This window comes from Gambusia affinis, linkage group LG10 (assembly GCF_019740435.1).
Source record: "Gambusia affinis linkage group LG10, SWU_Gaff_1.0, whole genome shotgun sequence".
NCBI lineage: Eukaryota > Metazoa > Chordata > Actinopteri > Cyprinodontiformes > Poeciliidae > Gambusia > Gambusia affinis.
In genome coordinates this window covers 11,023,626-11,043,871 of record NC_057877.1, presented here as the reverse complement: position 1 = coordinate 11,043,871, position 20,246 = coordinate 11,023,626, and the positions used below count along the sequence as shown (strand labels likewise).

The 20,246-nt window shown below is 41.6% G+C and overlaps 2 protein-coding genes across 5 annotated transcripts in view; both read left to right on the top strand.

Moving 5' to 3' along the window:
• The window catches only part of dot1l (DOT1-like histone H3K79 methyltransferase), a 28,680-nt gene extending 14,809 nt beyond the window's left edge, over positions 1-13,871 (top strand). For 2 of the 4 annotated variants that reach the window (XM_044130224.1, XM_044130223.1), the window contains exons 15-29: positions 80-193; positions 434-525; positions 664-765; positions 1,355-1,492; positions 1,596-1,721; positions 2,479-2,909; positions 2,988-3,084; positions 3,627-3,773; positions 3,954-3,996; positions 4,432-4,647; positions 4,735-5,033; positions 5,185-5,390; positions 6,782-6,855; positions 6,949-7,626; positions 8,645-9,435. In XM_044130224.1, coding sequence (XP_043986159.1) covers positions 80-193; positions 434-525; positions 664-765; positions 1,355-1,492; positions 1,596-1,721; positions 2,479-2,909; positions 2,988-3,084; positions 3,627-3,773; positions 3,954-3,996; positions 4,432-4,647; positions 4,735-5,033; positions 5,185-5,390; positions 6,782-6,855; positions 6,949-7,626; positions 8,645-9,312 — 3,431 coding nt within the window. In that variant the 3' untranslated portion in view covers positions 9,313-9,435. Of the gene's footprint in view, positions 1-79; positions 194-433; positions 526-663; positions 766-1,354; positions 1,493-1,595; positions 1,722-2,478; positions 2,910-2,987; positions 3,085-3,626; positions 3,774-3,953; positions 3,997-4,431; positions 5,034-5,184; positions 5,391-6,781; positions 6,856-6,948; positions 7,627-8,644; positions 9,436-10,546 lie in introns of those variants that run through there. The other 2 variants (XM_044130225.1, XM_044130222.1) reach the window with 2 other exon arrangements.
• A 2,785-nt stretch (positions 13,872-16,656) lies between these two features.
• On the top strand, positions 16,657-20,241 carry amh (anti-Mullerian hormone). The gene is made up of 7 exons (XM_044130226.1): positions 16,657-17,300; positions 17,388-17,606; positions 17,704-17,873; positions 18,643-18,754; positions 18,831-18,930; positions 19,010-19,449; positions 19,570-20,241. The coding sequence occupies exons 1-7, from the start codon at positions 17,252-17,254 to the stop codon at positions 19,977-19,979; spliced, it is 1,500 nt and encodes a 499-aa protein (XP_043986161.1). The 5' UTR covers positions 16,657-17,251; the 3' UTR covers positions 19,980-20,241.
• Positions 20,242-20,246: the final 5 nt, after the last annotated feature.

Below are 20,246 nucleotides of genomic sequence, written 5' to 3'. Positions count from 1 at the left end.
GCTCACACATCTGAACTAATGAAAGTTGTAATAACAATATCGTAATATTAGACTCAATTGCAAATGTTCTTGTGTATAGATGCATACCGGCCATCTCAGACTCCCTTCTACCAGCTACCTCCCAAGGTCCAGCACTATAATCCCAGTCAGCTGCTGATGAGCCCAACTCCTCCGGGTCTGCAACAACTACTTGGTAAACTAATAATGACGCACACATTATGACTTGGAAAAAGTTTATTCTGAACTTTTTCTATACTGGTCACTTTTATTCCCATGCTATTTTTTTTTTAGATGGGTTCTCTTAACATAGTTTTCTATAAAATGAGCCTTTGAAACAATAGCAAATAACTGTCCAACGAGAATAAATTTACTGAACCGAATTGCAAAAATATAATGAATTTATCATTTTTTCCCTGAACTCTCTGTTTTCCAGATAACATCAAAGTCCAGTACCTCCAATTTATGGCTCACATGAAGACTCCTCAGTATCGCTCCAATCTGCAGCAGCTTCTGGAGCAGGAGAAGGTAACTGGTCATGCTTGGAGCCATTCTGCATTTTTTTGTCACTGGCAACAAGAATCTCCCTCGACTCATTAACTTTGGTGTAAAGGTTGATCTTCCACTTGACCTCAAGTTTGTTTCCATCTTCCACTCTTTTCTCAGGATAAACACCGGGATTTGTCAGGACAGGCAGAGCAGCTCCATTTGGTGTGTCAGACTCACAAGGACAAGATTAAAGGACTCTTCCAAACCAAACTAGACGAGGTATGGGCATATTTCAACTCATAATAGTTTGATGTCCACAGTAATAATCAATTTTTACTTCCTTTCCTGTACTTTCTAATTGGTAATGTTTCCAACAAAGATGTATTAAATTGTTTTATCAATAACATGTCTTTTGCAATGCCTTTAACTTGCCTAAAAAGACAAAATTCCCTTAAGCCCTTTGGGAAACCTTGGTTAGATTATTGTTTTGTCAAGCTTCATTATTAAACAAATTACTTTCATTCATAGTAGGGCTCAAACAATTAATCATGATTAACCAATTATTGAAATTATGTTCTGCTAATTTAGTAACCCAATAATGGTTAAATGGAATATACAGATTCATACAGAGTATACAGATAAAAAGCCATTTGCTGAATAATCCTTAATTGCAGCCCTAAATTATAGTGAGAAAGATAATGGGGAATTCCCATTTAAGGGTGTTTGGACTAATGGACTGAAACATTCTGATTCCTAGAATACCTAGAAGGAATACCCTTCTCTGTTTCAGCTGTTTCAGGAGGAGCACTTGTGCTTGAAACAAATGCAGTATGAATTATATATTTTGTCTTAATCTGTTTGTGAACAGCTTGGAGTCAAAGCTCTGACTGTGGAGGACCTCATCCAGGCTCAGAAGGAGATATCAGCCCACAACCGTCAGTTAAAAGAGCAAACCAAGCAGCTTGAAAGAGAAATGGTTTTCCTGAGGGACCACAGTCTGCTTCTGGTGAGACCTCAGAGCCTGTTAACCTTGTTTTAACCTCCATTAAGTCACAGGTGCTGGCTCCCAATATATCAGAGGAAAACTCTGTTGTGCTTGTTACTTTCAGCTCAAGTCTCGATGTGAGGAGCTGAAGCTAGATTGGGGATCTCTGTGTTTGGAGAGTTTGTTGAAGGAGAAGCAGGCGCTGCGCAGACAGATTTCTGAGAAACAGAAGCACTGCTTGGAGTTGCAGGTAAACGCCACACCTCAATATTTGGACTTCATTTTCAGCCGATAGAATGAATGACTCCCTGCTTCACCGTCTTTCCCAAACTCTCCTGTCATTCTACGTTTTTAGTCCAGAAAAATAACTTTTTAAGCTGTGGGTTATGTTTTGAACACAACCTAAACAAAGATGTTGAAAGTCAGACTTGGTTAGACTGACAGCTTTTGTAATGACAGCTTTTCAGCCATATGTAGACCTCAGTAAACAGTGTTATTGTTTTCATCTTTTACATTTCAACCTAATTTACCTGTTTGGACAGAAAATCTCATTTATTCGTTTATGCATTCATTTTTATTTGATTGGGAAAAGCACATAGAGTTCTAAGGTAACCACTGCTCTGTGCACTGCTAAGATATTAAATATACTATACATTAAAACCTGACATGAATGTACAGTTGTTGCTAAATCCTTAATAGAAACATTTAAATTTAACAATAAATTTCAGATGAGAAAGGTAATTAAACATTTTAATGCACACTTTAAATAGCAATGCTTACTCATCCTCTATTTGTATTCAATGAAATGGTGATTGCAGGATAATAAGCATTATGAATATTTAATATTGTTCAGCTTCTGTTTTAAATTTTCACATGTCTGTGAAACCAAGTCTCTACATGACTTTTTATTTTATTTTTTTTTAACCTAAGTTGTAATTCCTGACTGCATGGCTATTGATGAATGCATGTTGTCCTTCCTAATGGTTCCCCCTGCTGTTTGTTTCCAGATTAGCATCGTTGAGCTGGAAAAGAGTCAAAGGCAACAGGAGCTGCTGCAGCTCAAATCCTACAGCCCTCGTGATCGCTCCCCCTACAGGAAGAGTCTGGAATCACGAGGCTGCACCGACATGGACTCTTCTAGGCTCGGCCTGTCGTCGGCCCCAGCACTGAACGGCATCAGCCCGGAGCTTTCGGTCAACGGGACAGGCTCGCCGTGTTTCGACCGGGCTAACGGAAAAGCAGAGCTTTCCCGCTACCTTCCCATCTCGCCGGACCACGACGCGATGGCCGCCGCCTCTGAGGCGCGACAGAGGCAGCAGAGCTCCTCCCAGCCTGATTACACTCGCTTCTCACCTGCCAAGATTGCCTTACGGAGGCACCTGAACCAAGACCCCACTGCCTCTGCTCACTTAAGAGGATCGGGCCTAATGACGCACAGGTGGGCTTCTCCTAAAAGCTTACGTGGAGTAAGAAAGATGTCCGTCACCTTCTGAATTTATCTCTCTATTTTTTTTAGGGAACTGGGAGGCGTTAACTCCCCTCATGGAGCCAAACAAAACTGTCCTTCTCCCAATTCATCCGATTTTCAGTGTAATGTGAAAATCTCTGACAGGGTAAAAATTTAGTTTCTCTGTTTATTTAACTGATTTTTATTTGTGGCTTTTCAGTTTTTAACTATTTCACTATTTTTGTGTTATGTATTAGAATTATAGAATGTCTTGAAATTATATTTCAAGATATGATAGTGAAGTAGGCAACATTTAATAATTTATTAAATCAATGCTATGTCTTCTAGACTAATAGTAGATATTTTAAGAATCATTTCATCAGCCACTACCCTGCAACTTTCCGATCGTTCCGTTCTTCTCAAACACCTAAATCAAATGGCTGAATTGACGAGTAAACTGATTGTTGGAGCAGGAAATATTTGTCTTGTAAATGCTGCCATCTCCTGACTAAAAAAAATGCTCTTTAACTTCACTTGAAGTGAAAACATATAGATAGTAATATTTCTCCAGCTTTTAAAGCTAGTTTTTACTTCTTTGGTGAAGAGAAATTTAAATTATTCTACCTACAAAAAAAAATTTTACTTTTGAAATAAATGTATTTGGCTTTAGTAAATGAAACTAAAATGATCCTGTTTGTTGTTCTCCAGGTCGGTAAGGAGAGGAGTCCGTCAGTTCAGGGCGACAGCATCACTAGCCTTCCCATCAGCATCCCTTTGAGTACTGTCCATCCCAGTAAACTTCCAGTCAGCATTCCGCTGGCCAGTGTGGTGCTGCCCAGTCGGGCTGAGAGACTTGTACGCTTTCTCTTGACTATTCCTACATTACAATACCTAGACATCTCTGGCCAACGTTTAGTATGAATAATTGTTCACTTTCAAATAGTCAATACATGTGTCATGAACAAAAAAGTCCACCTTAAATTGCTACTGTTTATAATTAGTTTGAATATTTGTTTCTGCCTTTTATCATTTCAGAGAAATACTCCCAGCCCTGTGTCTCAATCAGGTCAGACCAATGGTAAGGATGATTCTATAATCAATCAGAATTTTTGTTGCTAACCTTCTGATAACTACAAGCTTTCTAACTATTTTTTATAGCCCTCCTGACATGTAACTTAGTAAAACTTGTACTTGTCCTTACTCTGATAAAATTTTTAGATAATTCGCTGACGTAAAAACTTGTAACATTAAGTCTTCTTCACTCTGTTGTAACGTATACAAAGAAGAGTGCTGTCAGTGCCACCTGTCAGAAAAATCTTAGATTTTTAGGTTTTTGAACAGTGGGTCAAGATTGCTGAGGTTGTAAAGTTCTCAAAACTGTTCAATGGATTTTTGCTGAATTATATGTGTATTATCAACTTGAATCTGATGTGGCATATCTTATTTAAATTCAGAATGTCTTTTAGATATGTTCTTTGTTTGGGTCTGACCTTAAACTGTTTAATCTCTGCAGGATACTCGTGTAGCTCAGGGCTAATGAATGGAGGTCCCCACCCTGAGGACCACAATGGTGCTTCTTTATCACCTCTTCCACACAGCAACAGTCCTTTGACAGGACCAATGGGTCGAGGTGGTCCCATCCAGAGCCCGTCACTGAGCACCGGAGGGGTGCTCCACTATGCCGACGGACCCCCCAGGATTCTTCCTGAAGATGGAGCAGAGCGCCAAGGTGAGGAATCCGACACGGAGCTGCAAGACAGTGACCCGCAGAGGAAGATTTTCTCGTCGTCTTCATCTCCATCTTTCTGTTCATCAGGCAACGGGAACTGCGTGGCTGGAGGATCGCGCCTTCATCATCATGCTGGCTCGACCAAGCAGGGATACCACAGTAACCATGGGAACCACCACCACCAGTCTCCGAGCACGCAGCACGCACACACGCCAACACACACGTCATCCTCCCACAGCTTCGGCTCTCAGGAGGGGCGTAGGCGTGGGAGGAGGAAACGCGGCTCCACCGGGGCGGCGGCCAGCGGATCCCCGAAGAGACGCTCCTTCCCCGGAGTCAACTCCAACGGCCACTCAACAGGATCCCCACTCAACATCAACTCCATGGTGAGTCACTAACGCACCTGGAAACACGAAGTTATAATCGTCATACTGTGGTTGGCAAATTGACATTTACTTTAATAGGTGCTTAAATGAAATTCTCTGTCTGAGTCGAAGGAGTTTTTTTCACTGAACATTTTGTCGTTTACCCGAACAGGTGAACAACATCAACCAGCCTCTGGAAATCTCCGCCATTTCTTCTCCAGAACAATCAAGCTGCAGCCCCCACGGTCCCGACCTGGACCAGCCCCCCGTCTTGAAGAGAGAGCGCCCCCTGGAGTTCAATGGTACTGGTCGATACTCGACAGCTCCCAGCTCGGATGACGAGGACTCAGGATATCCTCCCGACAGCTCCAGTTCCCGGTAATGTAGCGCTCCAGAAATGTTGCCTGAACTGTATCTGTTACAAAATGACTTGGGTTTAGTTCCAGATTTTTTCTTTTTCCCCAGTATTTCTCCAGGTTTTTTTGTTGTTTGCTTCTGCTGAGAAAATAATTGTTTTTAGAGTGTGTTTTTTTTAAAAATTGAATATGATTCTATTCTGGTTAAAAGTCAAAAAAGGAAAATAAGTGAAAACATTTATATGGTTTTCTTGTTTCGGACTACTTTAAGACATCTCCTATATTGAAAACTGGTCACACTCATTGCTTAGGTGGGATTTTTGACCCTTTTTGTCACAAAAACCGCATTTAAATCCTAAAGGAAGTGGGATCCTTTCAATGCATTCTAATCTTCAGTTTTTATATTTCTTATATTTCTAATTTTACATAAGCCAGATTACCAACTGGGTCATTCTTGCAGATTCCTTCTCTGAAATCAATGTAGAGTTTCCTTGGCTTTGTTTTGCGACTATTGTGTTGTTCGGAAATCCGGACACGTTTCATCTTCAGATTCTTATCGAGAATATCCTGGTCGGTTCTTCATTCATCCTCCTTCACTTACAGAAAGTCTGCCAGTCCCGTATGCTGCAACACAGCCACACTCTGTATGTTCCCATCTGCAGACTTCACTTCACTGGTGATTTAGGGGAGATGAGCAGAAGCAGCTTTCCTCCTACCATGATGTGTTCACTGAAATCCAAACAACTTTGGCTTCATCTGCCCAGACTGTGCTTTTCATTGTCAAATCTTTCAAACAAACTTCAGCGTGCTTTTGCTTCAGCAGTGAAATCAGTGATAGACCCAATATTGCCAGAAAAAAACATCTCAAAATGATATGAAAAACTCATTTCCATGAAAAAAAAATAAAAGGCTTCTAGAATTATCTGACCTAAGCAGTTCGGTTTGTGCGGTTTTATTTGAGTTAACAACTGTCTATTTCAATTGTTTTAAAGTTTTGATACTAATAATAATTTGATGCTAATGTATGAAAAGATAAAGTGTATTCTTATCTGTAAAAACGACACCATAGTTCATTCTCCTAATGTTACAGCTTTATTCTTGTAATATTATTAATTTATTCTCGTAACAAAAAAAATAGCCAGGCTCTCATATTCCATCAGAGTTCACCTGAATTCTAAGTCCAAATAAATTTAAGAAGTAAAACACGCTTGTCAAACAAGATGGCTGCCCTAGACATTCTGACATCACTCTGAACTTTAGGAACCCAAAGAGTGCATTGGTGGAAATGTCATTAAAACTAAAGAATTCAAATTGTTAAGTTTAAATTATCACCAGAGTTGCATACCTTCTCATTTCATCATGTGAGTTGTACCACAGGGATCATGTTTGTTTTGTTTGTCCCTTCTCTTTTAGCATCGAAAGAAAAATAGCCACTATATCACTGGAGAGCAGAGATGGCCTTGTTAGACTGGGTGACGGGGAACGAGGTAAGAAGAGAAAACCGCACGTTTTGGGGAAACGTTTTGCTCATGTAGCCTTTTATCAGTTATTAGGAAATCGACTGTCTTCTTTCCACACAGGAAGGAAATCTGGTAGCAGCAGTGGGAACAGCACAGGCAGTGAGGCTTCCTGTTCATCCTTTTGTTCGAACAGCAAGTGGAAATCAACATTTTCCCCCATATCAGACCCCAAGCAACCCAACTCAGACCTCAGGCAGGGGGGCTCCCCGTTCAGCACGGGGGGCTCGAGCCGAAGCACAGACTCTGACTCGGACTATAAGCAGCAGAATGGGAGGAAAGCAGGCGACGGGGATTCCTCCAGCTACACGACCCCCAACCCTTTCCTCAGTCAGGAGACGGGAACGTGGGCGGTAGCAAGCAGCGGCGTCCAGGGAGGGACCGCTTCGGACCAGCGGCAGGTCCTTCAGAAGCAGAAGGGCCCCCGCGACTGGGAGCTGAAGACCGCCAGCAGCATGGCCAGTCAGAACCTCTTCATCGCCGCCGCTGCCGCCACCAGCGGAGGCGGCATTCTGAATGGGAAGGTTGGGGGCAGTCCTGTGGCGGTATCCTCAACCACTGGATCAGCGATGGGGCAGTACCTGGGCTCCCAGTTCCCACTTGGAGGAGCCACGGTCCTGCAGTCCTTGTTCGGGGCCCAGACGGGTGTCTCTGTGAACGGGACCTCCCGGCTCGTGAATGGACACTCTGCCCTCGGCAGCTTCGCCAGCGCAGGGCTGGCAGGGGGAGCAGCAGCAGGAGGTGAGCATCACTGAGTATCTAGCAGGTTATCATCCAATGTAGGAACAGTCAGAGTGAGGTCTTAGTTTTATGCATGAGAAAGGTGAGTGGGAACACAGCGTTGCTCTGTTTTTTGTTTTTTGTCTGAATGACAGACTTTCTGTGCTGCTTTGCTTCCTATATGGACTGGCTGCTTGAATGATGCAATTAGAAACACCCCGGGACAATGGTAGGAACGAATGAAGGAATTCTGTAACAAAAATGAATAGAAAACACAAACAATTGACAAGAAATAAGTTGAATGTTTTATCCCTTGTCATTTTCCTGGGGTGTATATATTTAAGTTTTGTGTCAGAGTCAGTTTGCTAAATCCTGTTTCTCCGTAAATTAATTTAATCTCTTACAGGGCTGGGCACTTATTGTATCGTTTATCATTTATTGCAAAAACTGTCTAATGATAAGAATTTTGATTTATTGTTGACTTGGTAAATTTCAGATAATGTTAAATACAAAGCAAAATTACTGAAAATTTTATGTTTCTCCACTTAGTTCCACGAGAGAATCAGAAAATGTCAGTAAATTGGAAGCTGTTACAAAGTGCAGTTACTGTGCAGCTTAGTGATATAAATCTTTAAGTAAGCGACGTCCTGAAGAATTCTCTTTCAAATGGCAAGGCTTTTCAAAAATAATATTTGTGGTGCTATGAATGCTGTTTTATGCAGTCACAGACATACAAAGAAGTAAAGTAGTATAATTTGTATCGTTATCACTATAGTACCACAAATTATCGCGCTAAAATTCAAATTTCTTGGCCCACCCATTTCCTCTGTGTTTCTGCAGCTAGCAGTGGACTGACTCTGTTTGCTTTTTTTTTTTTTTTTTGCCTGCTTGTCTCAGACTTGCCTGGCGCTTGTGCTCAACCCGGCTCAGCCCTTGCTTCTCTCTTTGTCCCTCTCTCCTCGCTCTCTCCGCTGCTGTCATCTGCTCTGTCTTCTTCCGCTCTCCACTCTCTCGCCCGTTTCTGCTGTGTGATTTGCAGGTATTTTTCACCATGTGGTTCCCTCAGCGTCCTCCCATCAGTTTGGGGCGACGCTGTCCACCTCTGGAGGCCTCAGCTCTCTGCTCAGTCTCTCCTCCTCTTCCTCCGCCTCCCCCCAAACCCAGCAGCACACCACCGCTCCGCCTGCCCCCACGCGCCTCACCTCCGTGTCTTCATCTGTCCCACTCTCGCCGTCCCAGGCCCAGCACAGCCGCACACAGTCAGTGCTGCACAGCCCCTCCCCTCCCACTCTCTCACTGCCCCCTCCACCGCCCCTTCACAGTGTTTCTTCCTCCTCCTCCTCTTCCTCTTCAGCCTCCACACACCCTGACGCCTCGCCGTCTTCTAGGTCAGACCCCCTCCACCCCTTGCGCCTGCCCCAGCCGTCCCTCCATCACCAGCGAATACATTTATCTCTCTCGCTTTCCATCACCACCTCCTCCACTGCTTCAACTTCTGTCTGTACCACTGTCGCTGCTTCCCCCTCCCTCCCCTCTTCGTCGCTGTCCACCTCGTCCTCGTCTCGTCCATTCGCAGTGCACTACTCCCCCCGGCTGCCCCTGCCCCCACCGCCAAGCGCCGCAGGCGGTGGCGGGAGCTTGTGGAGGATTCAGGGCATGCATGGGCCCCACACCGCCGCCCAGATCCCCGGCTCCCGACTCAGATAGCGTTTGGGCCAAGGGGCAGTGGGGAGGAGGGGATCAGTGGGTGGATAGAGAAAGATAGGGAGAGAGAGAGACAGGATGCCTGTTTTCCCTGTTTTTCTACCAGCTGTTGTTCAGAATGAACAAGGTAAGAAGACTAACAAATGTCTTGGGTGTTTTTTTTTATCATTTCAGAGTGTATGCTGTTAAGGTATTCACACCCCTTGACCCTTCCATATTTTGTCAGGGTGCTGCAGCAAAAATCTGTGTATTTTAATAAAATTTTGTGTGAGACCTAAAAGTAGTGCATAACTTAAGCGCATGGATCTCAAACTCTTCTGCCCTTAAGAACTGAAAAACGTGGTATGCATTTTTGTTGTTTTGCTGCAACCTAACCCGTGAAGGACTTGACCCACGGAGTAACAAACGTATCGCAATGCTGACAGCCAATGTCCTGAAATATTTGCCAAAGTGCTTAGCATTCAGCCTTGGCCTTAGTCTGGACCCCATCCCTGCTCTCATTTCTCTTGAGAATGTGTGATTCATCAGAGAAAAAGTACAAATTATTCACCGGGATGTGTATTTCTAGATTCAACACGGTAACATTCAAGACTTTTTTTAAAACTTTAAGCTTTGGTTACTTGTCAATCTTATCAGCTTAAAAAAGGTATACAACCTTTTGTATACCTTTCAGTCTTTGTATATATTGTGTTTTTTTTGCTAAATTTGCAACTCTGTTGCTTGAATTCAGTGTGCCTGTGTAGGCCACTTCTACTCAGCACTGCTGCCACCTATTCACTAGAAGCTTGCTTATGGAACAAGCATGAATAAAGACACTTGTACTAAAACCTCCTGCCTTTTTCTGCTCTGGTCGTTGATCTTCATGTTCCTGTTTGTTCCCTAACATTCTCTAGCAGAACAGTTGGATCTATGCTTAATTATTTTGTTATTTGCTAGTTTGGTGACTTTTGAAAGCAGATGGTTGCACTAGATATCATTTGCATGTACCTGAGTAGAAAATTGCTAATTTGTTCAAATGTCTGACAACCTTCCACTTCAGATATTCACAACTTTTTGCTGTTTTGTCACATAAAGTTGCAGTAAGCTGCATTAAATTGATATTTGTACCATGACTAAATATGAGAAAGGCTCAAGGGGCGCAAAGACTCTGCCAAAGCACTGCATGCTGCTTTGTTGCTGCTGTGTGAAATGTCCTGAGTGACCGACTGTGTGGTTTTCTGTGTCTTAACTGTTTCAGGTAATTGATGCGAACTACCTCACCTACATCATAAACTATGCAAATGTCCAGGCGTGGACCAAGGCACACTCCTCATTTACTGGTGCTTCAAACTGTCTGCACTACCCAACCGCCTCCAAGACCGGCTTCTTACGGGGAAAATTCTGGGACGCGCGCACACACACTCACACTAAAGGACCACTGTGGTCACCTGGAGCCGAATCTGCAGTGAAGATGTTTGATGAATGAAGAGGAAGGAAGGAATGAAATCCTTTAGAAAAGTGAAATCACAGCATGAAGCACACATCCTGTCAGCCGAATCAGGTGCCACACTCCTTCCAAAGCTTCACTTCATGAGTGTGTGTGTGGGCGTGTCTGCGCGTGTGTGTGTGTGTGTGTTTGTACACTGAAAAACACAACCCAGGGCCAGTTGACAGAACTGGGCTCAGATATCATGCAGCTTTGCCTCGCTGCATGCATGTTCTCTTATCCATTCTTCTCTATGAAGTTGAGCACGGGTTGCATTTTTTATTAAAGAGTCTGAAGCAAGATGAGGATCATTTGGTTTAACTTCACACTGGATATTAGGATGCAGATGTTCCAGTCTAGGGTGGTTAATTTGACACCCTAATATGTTTTCTAAAAACCAAAACAAGATCATTTTGAGTTCCTTATGCATTGATTATGAATTGAAATTCAGCTGGAGTCAAATTAGACATTGGAATGAGGTGTGATTGTATTTTCATCTAATATCAAGCATTTAGTATATCAGCAAGACTTATTTTGTGATATTTATCACAGTTCAGACATTTCTCCTCTTAATTTAACTAATGAATGAAATATGTGGAAAACATCTATAGATGTTGCAACAATGTTCTGATTTTTAGTCCTTGGGGTTCACATTACCAGTCGAGTATGTTTCAATCTCAAAAGATTAAATGAAATGAAATTCACTAAGTCACGTGGCTCTCTAAGAAGGCAGCTGCTCTGTAGCAGCGGCTTGTTGTCGGAGTTTAGTTGAAGTTTGTGAAAAAGCTCAAAAGCAGGTGTACAGAATTAGAGAATTCAACTAGTTTCTCTATTTATTAAGATTTCTGTTTCTAAGTCAGTTTGGTTAAGTCACACTACTACTTGGAATAATTTCTGCAGCCGGGTTTTTTTTTGTTTGTGTTTTTTAAACAGAACTTAAGCTAAATTTTGCCCTATTTATATTTGCTGCGCTTGGTGAAAACAACCACCACACATACACAGGCAGACATGCAAAACCCTCGCACACTGGCAAAAAAATAAAACAACAACAAAAAAAAAATTAACAGTGACCACAAGGAACTACTGGACTCCCTTCACACATTTGTTTGCTTGTTAATTGTCTTTTTTTTGTTTTTGTTTGTTTGTTTGTAAACAATGTTTGTACTGTGAATGTGATTCATTCTCCAACTGTATAGTTGTGAATAATTCAGAAGATTATTATTTATGCTGTCCGTCTCTCCTTTTTGCCTTGGTGTTTGTTCTTCACTTTGAATTGTGTTAACAAAGTAGAATGCAATAGGGCGTGCGTGTGTGTTAACTAACAGTCTGAAAACAATGGTGCTAAGTTTGGACTGTGCCTGATCTTATTTATTGTAAATTGAAATCAGAAAAAGAAAAAAAAAAAAAACAACAACAATTTGAATACTTGGTGCTCTACACAGGGACATTCGTTAGGCCGGTTTTTTTGGCATTTCTTTTCTCATATTTAATCTGCTATCGTGTCAGTTTTTAGCCTAGTGTACAGCAGTAGACGCCACCTAATGATGATAAAGCTCTCCAGTAGCTGCCTCAGAGTCTGAGCAAATAGGTGTTGATGTTTCTCCTGCAAAGGGTTTTCATAAATAGTCAGACTGCTTTTTCTCTCAGAAGTGAGCTTCTTATCTCTCAGTGAATAAGACACACTGTTTTTTATATTTTTGTTTTGTTGTAAGTCTCCCATCAAAATTTTATAAAGTATGTATCTATTTACCTTACATCTATATAAGTAAATAAATATATATGTATATAGCTATATATATATACATATATAGAGAGAGTAATGAGGGATGTTTGGTGCTCACATTCTGACCCTTATTTTCAGCCTGTTAAACAGGAGGCTTGAAGCCAAGCTGAGCAAAGCATTACCACCTCGGGACCTTAAACATGGCAGCGCAGCACCACCTGAATCCTCGTGGTGTAAACAAAACAGGACTAGATACTCAAACTGTGTGTGTGTGTGTGTGTGTGTTCGTATTTAAGCGCTCACACATACACACAGACACACACCGGTGCTGTAGCTTGGACACGCTTCGAATCCAGCACTAGAACTGTTATCACTTTAATCAGGTGTTTTTAACTCTTATGTTTTCTTTGGTTTTGGACCCAGATTCTGCAGAAGAAGAAAAAAATAAAAAAAACAAAGAAATGGTGCTTCTGTTTCAATGCAACGTCACTTCAGTTTTTATTAACTAGATCTTCTACTGGTGCATAAAAACGCCACGTCGGCGTCTTCTCCCACACTTGTCTCTTGATCTCTTACTGACGAGGCCGAACTTTGTCAAGTGACCGTGTTGTGTAACCCCGAACAGACGTGCTGATGTAAAGTACTTTGTGTTGATGATCGAGAGCAGCAATGCTTCCTTTTAAACCTTATAGAGGAATTACACTTAAGCTCAGTTACGTGTGGGTGCTGTTGCTTTTCTTTCTCCCCACTCTTACCGGTGCATATCTAAGGGAAGAATATTGAAAGCTTTATAGTCTAAACCTCCTGTCCTGTTCACTCCCCATGTAAACCAATGTTCTCACATGTGAGTGTTTAAACAAACACAAGTAAGTCATTTTCAGACGTAGTTAGAGACTAGTCCATTTGTTACCAGCACTGAGAGGTATTTTGTAATTATTGTTGATGCTGTTTGGATTTTTTTTTCTCTCTCTCTTCCTATTCTTGGTGTTTGATACAATTGCAGATACATGTAATGCTTTCTATGGTGTATGCAGATTCCTGTCAGGTTTTATTACTACTATTCAGACGGACAGCACGGTGCTCTCCTTCACTTAAAATAAAGAGTTGCAGCTTTTGATAGATCCTACCCTCCTGTTGTGCTGCAGGGTTTTATGGTTCCAACATGTTCAACCTGAGCTCACTTTGTTGCTTTTCGGACGGCCCAGTTCGACTCTTAGGGCTTTCCCTTGGAGGTGATTTGATGCATGTGCCACTAAGAAAAGTCTTTGCTACAAAAGGTTAAACATGCTCAATAGAGCTTTCAATCAGTTTTGTAGTTATGCGCGCAGTAATATTTGAAATCCAAGCTTCTTTTTTTTTTTTTTTTTTTTTTTTGCAATACTCCTGGTACGTCTTTGGTAGATGTGAGTTTTTGCACTCTATGCTGTTTACTTCGAATCCTGCCAAAGGTCTTAACTCAGGAACCTTCCAACAGTTTTCTAGAAACAACTGTTTTATTTTTTTTTTTATAAAAGTGCATGGAGTCCCTGTATAATCTAAGCTCAGGACAAATTCACTCTGTGAGCATGCTTTAAAGCAAAAACAATTAATAAAAATATGTCTGCGATGTCCTCAGACTGATTCCTACTGGCGCATGCGTCCACACTCCCAAGTGAAGTCGACCCCTTGCGAGTCGCCGTGATCTCCGAAAAGCCGTGAAATGTGCTTTTGACATCTTCCTCATCTCACAAATGCCTCTGTCTCGAGATGTGTCACCAAGAAGGAGGTCGGTCGTCCTCTCTGTCCAGGTCCCTTCACCTGTGTCGGGACGGGCAGCGTAGGACGGACGCAACCTCGTCGGTGCGTGTGGTGACTGATTGGTGAAGCCAGGGCAGGTTTGAGGTGCAATAATAGCAAACCTACTTTCCAAAAGGCCCTGGGTTTTTCCTGAAACAATTGTTGCTGTTTGATGTTGGTGCTTTTATCCTATGATGTTAAAATTAAACAAATGGAATTAGTCGGGGGAGGGGAGGGGATTTTCTGCCTTTTATGTTTATTAATAAAAATGTTTCATATGATATTGACACATCTTGGTGTGCAGTGTATTTAATCCTGACTCAAACGTGTGTTTCACTGGGATTTTCAACAAAATTAATATCTGCCTGTATAAATACACAAGCAGGGTTTCTGAAGGATTCTAGGAGTACTATTTGAAATCAAGACTTTAGATAATTAAATTCACCCCATAACTTACACAAGTAGAATATAACTCTTAAGTTAAATCCATAGGGAGCTTTTTTTTATGGTTTTGTACCCAACTTCAACACCTTACAGTAAGGGTGTCCACAGAGGGCTGTTTGTGGCCCTCTTCATGATTTTATGCGGCTCCTGATGACAAAGTCGCATGGAGGACGTCTAGTCTGCACTGTTTTTTTCAAATTCCGTATTAAAAATAATGTTACAATGTGAGCGGTACAACAAAAATATATATTTTAAACATGCTTCTGCATTCATTTTACTTTTGTAGTAAATATAACCACAACCATCCGGCAACTTTGAGTAAAAAGGAGACTTGGATGCTGCCATCCACTGATTAATACAGCAAGAGCTCTAGAAGAAACGGATTCACGTTATTTTCTTGTTGCTTAGAATAATTAATTTGTCTCTCCCTGAAAATAAAAACTCAAAATACTTCACATGCTTGTCTTATTATAATACAATTGTACTAGAACCTTTTATATGATTTGGATTTATAATCATTTCCAGATCACCTTTTCACAACAATCTTACTATTTTGAACATGCAAGCTTGTTCAAGTTGTCATCTAGCGGATAAAATAGCTCAAGATACATTGACTTTACATTTTTTATTTATAATAAATACATTTTCAGGTTCACAATTTTTGCCATGAGGGCAAATTTAATGTGGACACTATTGTGTTAGAGCAAATTTCATATTAATTTATTTTGGTGGTTTTGGCCTTTGAGTGAATTTCTGCTTCCATGTGAAACTTTGTTAAAGGAATACTTTCTCATGAGCAAGTAGTGGTTAATGCAACAAGAAAAGTTTTATTTTAATTGTCTAACCATTTGTAAATTAGTTTCAGAAAATGGTTTCTTCTATAAAACAGAACAAATGTCGAAAAGTACAAAGAAAAGATGTCTCATCTGAATTGCACAAAGGACTTCGAATGAAAAAAATGAAGTTGTGTTTAAGACTTTTAAGGCGTGAAATTAAGAACATCAACGACCCAAAAAGAAGCTTTGTTTTTAAGCAGAAATTGCTGACTTAAGACTTTTTTCATATTACTCCCAACTTTAATAAACTGTATTGATTCAATTCAAGATACCGAGAGAAACAAGAAATTGTTGTAAAGTGGAATGGAAATTATGCTTTCAAAATATATTTCATAGCTGAATTCCAAAAACACCGACATGCTTCCAGCCCCCCTGTTACGCCGCTGGCACACAGTTTGCAAAGTCTGCCTGTGTCTCACAACGTTTCTTGGTCCAGGAAGCCAGCAGGCGAATCAAGGATACAGTAACGGGGGAGTTTGAAGGAGGGTTAGATTATAGAACAATATCCTAAGCTTTGAACACACACAGACATTCTCCATCCAGTCCAACTGAGTTTGATTTATCTTCCAGTAAGATGTAGCAAAGCTGTAATTAACATGATCAAATTTCATGTTCATGGTGCTAAATAAAAAAAAAAAAGCACATCACACCTTTCAGGTTATTCGTAAAAGCAGAAAAAAATAATGCATCCAAAGCCGTTCATCATTGTTCTTCCATTTCACCTTATGAATAAATAACATTCCCATTTTCCCTGAGAAAATGAAGCTTTCTCTCCTGCCACTTGGTGCTGACAGAGTAGCGATGTCCATGAATGGGTCGTGCCTTTATCTCCTGGGAGACAGAGGCGCTTCATCAGCCCGGAGACCTTGACCGTCTGCAAAACAAGGCTGTATTGGTGAGAACCTGAAGGGAGTCACGTCTCTATAGGGAATCTGTTTCCCCTGTCTGCTGCAATTTCAGATACTCCATAGCCAGAACTATTTCACGAGATAATGTGAATGGTAGTGTCACATTCAGTTGTTGTTTTTTTTTTGTCTCCTTTTTTTGTAATGTTTAATCAAATGATGCTAAAAAAATTTTTTTATTAAATTCTGGATCTTCCAAAAGGAGAAATATAGTCCTTATGAATAAATGGCTTAATTGGTATCATTAAAAGTAGTAAGTGAAAAATTTTGATACACTACTATTAAATTTTAATCCTGTGTTTAAAACTAATAACAGATTTGCAAACTTTCTTTAAGCTCAATTTAAGCCATGCTGTGTTAAATGCGCTGTGTTTCCTGGTAAATACTTTGTGGAATTGTAGATGTAATTTTTTCAACATTTGTAAGCCATATTGTGTACTACTACTTGGCAGTATTAGTGGAGAAAACAACACCTAATGGTGCACCATTAATCTGTGTTTGTTTCCAGTTAAATCCTCCCTTTATTACTTTTGCTCTGACTTCTCAAAATTAAAGGTGTTCAACAAGCCACCCCAACCTGCCTTATGCCTTTCTGAGCGGTGAACATTTCAAAGACACATCAGCTGCCTTTTTCTTTTTCTTTTTTTTAAAAAATCATTTCAGTGCCCCACTCCTGTGTTAGTGAGAAGGAAAAGGTGGGAGGATGTTACTCCCATCCGCCAGAGATTGACCCAAACTAAATAGGCAGCTCAGAGACGTCTGACCGCACAGGTGTTCACTCCGGCAGTGAAGCATGTTCTTGTTGATCCTCCTCTGGAGCAGCTTTGGTCCTGCAGTAACAGGTCAGGCTGTGATGCTTGAGGTGGCACATGTCCATATCTAGCTTGCTTGTTCTGCAGCTCTTCTGATTTGATCCCTACATATTCCAGCTTCCGCAGCGCATCGGGATGACCCCTGCTTTGTGGACGACTTGGTGGCAGCTCTCCATGACGCCACGGGGAGAGACGGTGAACTTCTAGCCAGCAGCTCGGCTTTGTTTGGGATCTGCAATGAATCCGACAGTTCATCCCGATCAGTCCTGTCAGAACTCAGCATAGGAGTACGAAGGAACGACCGAGGAGGCGTGGAGGTTTTGGATCCGGCTGCAGGTATCGGCGTTTACAATCTACGACCCTTTTTTGTTTTTGTTTTTAAAAAAGGGATTTTATTATTCTTGCCATGCTTGCATGTTTTTTTCTCCACTAGTGCTTGTGTCAGATGAAGATGATCAGGAAAGCATCATGGTAACCTTTGACCTCCCGCAATCCCAGTTATTGAAGCTGAAACCGGTGTTGGTCTTAGCATTTAAAAGCCCCCCTGCAGATGGAGAGCTGGGCGTCATTTTCTCTAGTCAGTCTCTGCAGCCAAACACACAGGTACAGGAAAAAAAACCAAAAAAACACTCTGTTGTAAAAATGTGGGACATTTTTTGTGTGTGTTAAGAAAATTACCCATATCATGGCAAGTCCAAGAGTATTTGGGACCTCAAGCAGAATTTCATTTAGCACCCCTCTTCCAATTGATCACCAATAATTCTTCAAAACTAAGTTTGATTATCATGCCGTTAACTTAATACTTGGTTCGCTAGCAAGTCAAAAGTCACATAGTTTATATTGCAGAATGTAATTAACTTGACCGTCAAGTCAAGTTATTTACATCACATCATGCAGCAAAAATACAGCATTGAGTAAATTGCAGAAATTTAATGGGGTTTTTTTTGTTTTGTTTTTTGGAGGGGGGGTTTAGTATGCATTTAGTCATAGAAGTCAATGCAGACTAGTAAAGTTCAGGCTTTTTAAATGATTTTTTTCCTTCAAAGCACATAAAAACTACCTTTTTTTGTTAGTTATTTTAGCAAGCATCAGAAAATGTTTTGAGTGTCGATATTAAATTATGGAATGACTATTAAATTAATATAAAAAGATTGATTTTAATATTTTAATGGAGAAATATTGCTAGAATATTTGTCCATTTTGAAAAAAAGGATAAATTTTATTAAGTTTGCTATCCATAAACTTTGCTACCCTTTGCAGTAGCAGCAACTTAGTGTAAGATTTTTCTTATTGTTTTTTGAATTTAATATCAATTTCTTTTTCCCAGAAGTCGCAGGTTTCACTGTGTTCTGAACACAAGGTTTTTTTCTAGTCTGCTTGCATTTCAGGGACGACGTTGTACATCCTGCTAACAGGAAAATCATCTGAGGGAAATTTGGAACAGAAGTGGAATATTTCTGTCCAGGCAAAATCCCCCGGCACGAGTAAGACATATTGCTTATTTTCGTTTTCAATGTCTCGTGTGTCATCTTCGACCTCCTCATGTTTCCTGTCATGCAGGACAAAACCTGAAAGACGTCCTCATTGGTGGAAAATCAGGAAGCGACGTTCGCCTGACTCCGCTTCTGCTTTTCTCTGCAGAAGCAGGAACCGATACGAGGCTGGTTTGGGTTTCACGTTCCTTCTTTCAAGTGATGTGGTGCTGGATCGAGTTCTCATTATTGTCCTCTCTGTCTCAGACATGCAAACAGGTCGGGTTCGTCAGCGGCCTCCTCCCAGACAACTTCCCTCTCCTTCCTGTGTGAGCTGAGACGCTTCCTCGATGCCGACCTGCCCCAGCAACAATCCCAGCCCCCTCTGCTGCGGCTCGACTCCCTGCAGTCCCTTCCTCCCCTGGCTCTTGGCCTTTCCACCAGCGAAACCCTGCTGGCGGAGATCATTAACTCCTCTGCCCCGACTATCTTTTCCTTCAGCGGCTGGAGCTCCAGCTTCCCGGTCCGTCCTGGACAGCTGGCCCTCTCCCCTGCTCTGCTGAGGGAACTGGGGCTGAGGCTGGAAACGAGCGAGAGGCAGATGAGGGAGTTGATAAGGCAGGGAATGGTGCCGCAAAGAGCATCGGAGAAGCTGGAGAGGCTGAGGCAGCTCAGTGCTTTTCAGAAGCAAGATTCATCAGCAGGAGGTGTGTGGAGGCAAACGCAACAGCCTCTCGGTTCACACTGTTTAAGCCTGATATTAATAAATAAATTAATTAATAAATAAGTAAATAAAACGACAATATCTTATTTTCTGTTTCAAACAGGAGAGAGCCAGTACTGCGCTTTCCTCCTCCTGAAGGCCCTGCAGATGGTGACCCGTGCCTACAACACACAGAGAAAGCTGAGGGCCGCCAGAGCAGGCCCTTCAACCAGGAGCCCCAACTGTGGGCTCGGGAGCCTCAATGTGTGCCTGGCAGATCTCGTGAAGGGAATCTTGGGTCCCAAGAGTGCCGACCTCAACAACTGCCGCGGCTCGTGCGCCATTCCGCTAGACAACATCAACAACCACGCCGTCCTGCTCACCTACCACGTCGAGACGGTGGACGTAAACGAGCGGGGGCCCTGCTGCGTGCCGCTGGCCTACGACCCCCTGGAGGTGATAGTCTTGAGCGACGAGGGCAGCTTTCTCACGAGCAAGCCGGATATGGTGGCCAAGGAGTGCGGATGTCGCTAAAAGTGGTTTGAAATACCTGAACTTTGTTCTTCAGAGGGAAATAAGTGTTGTGTTTTTTTTTTGTTTGTTTTTTTTTATTTTTGCTGCATGCTGTATTTAAATATTGCAGTAAATTCATATTATTTACATAGATTTCTTTAGCGTTTGCTTTCAAGTAGATGTTGCACGATCCACGTCATATATAGGTTTCGTCTTAAAAAGAGCAATCAAAGATAATTAGATAGTAATTAAATGATAATGCATTAAAAACACCATCTCCAAAGCCAG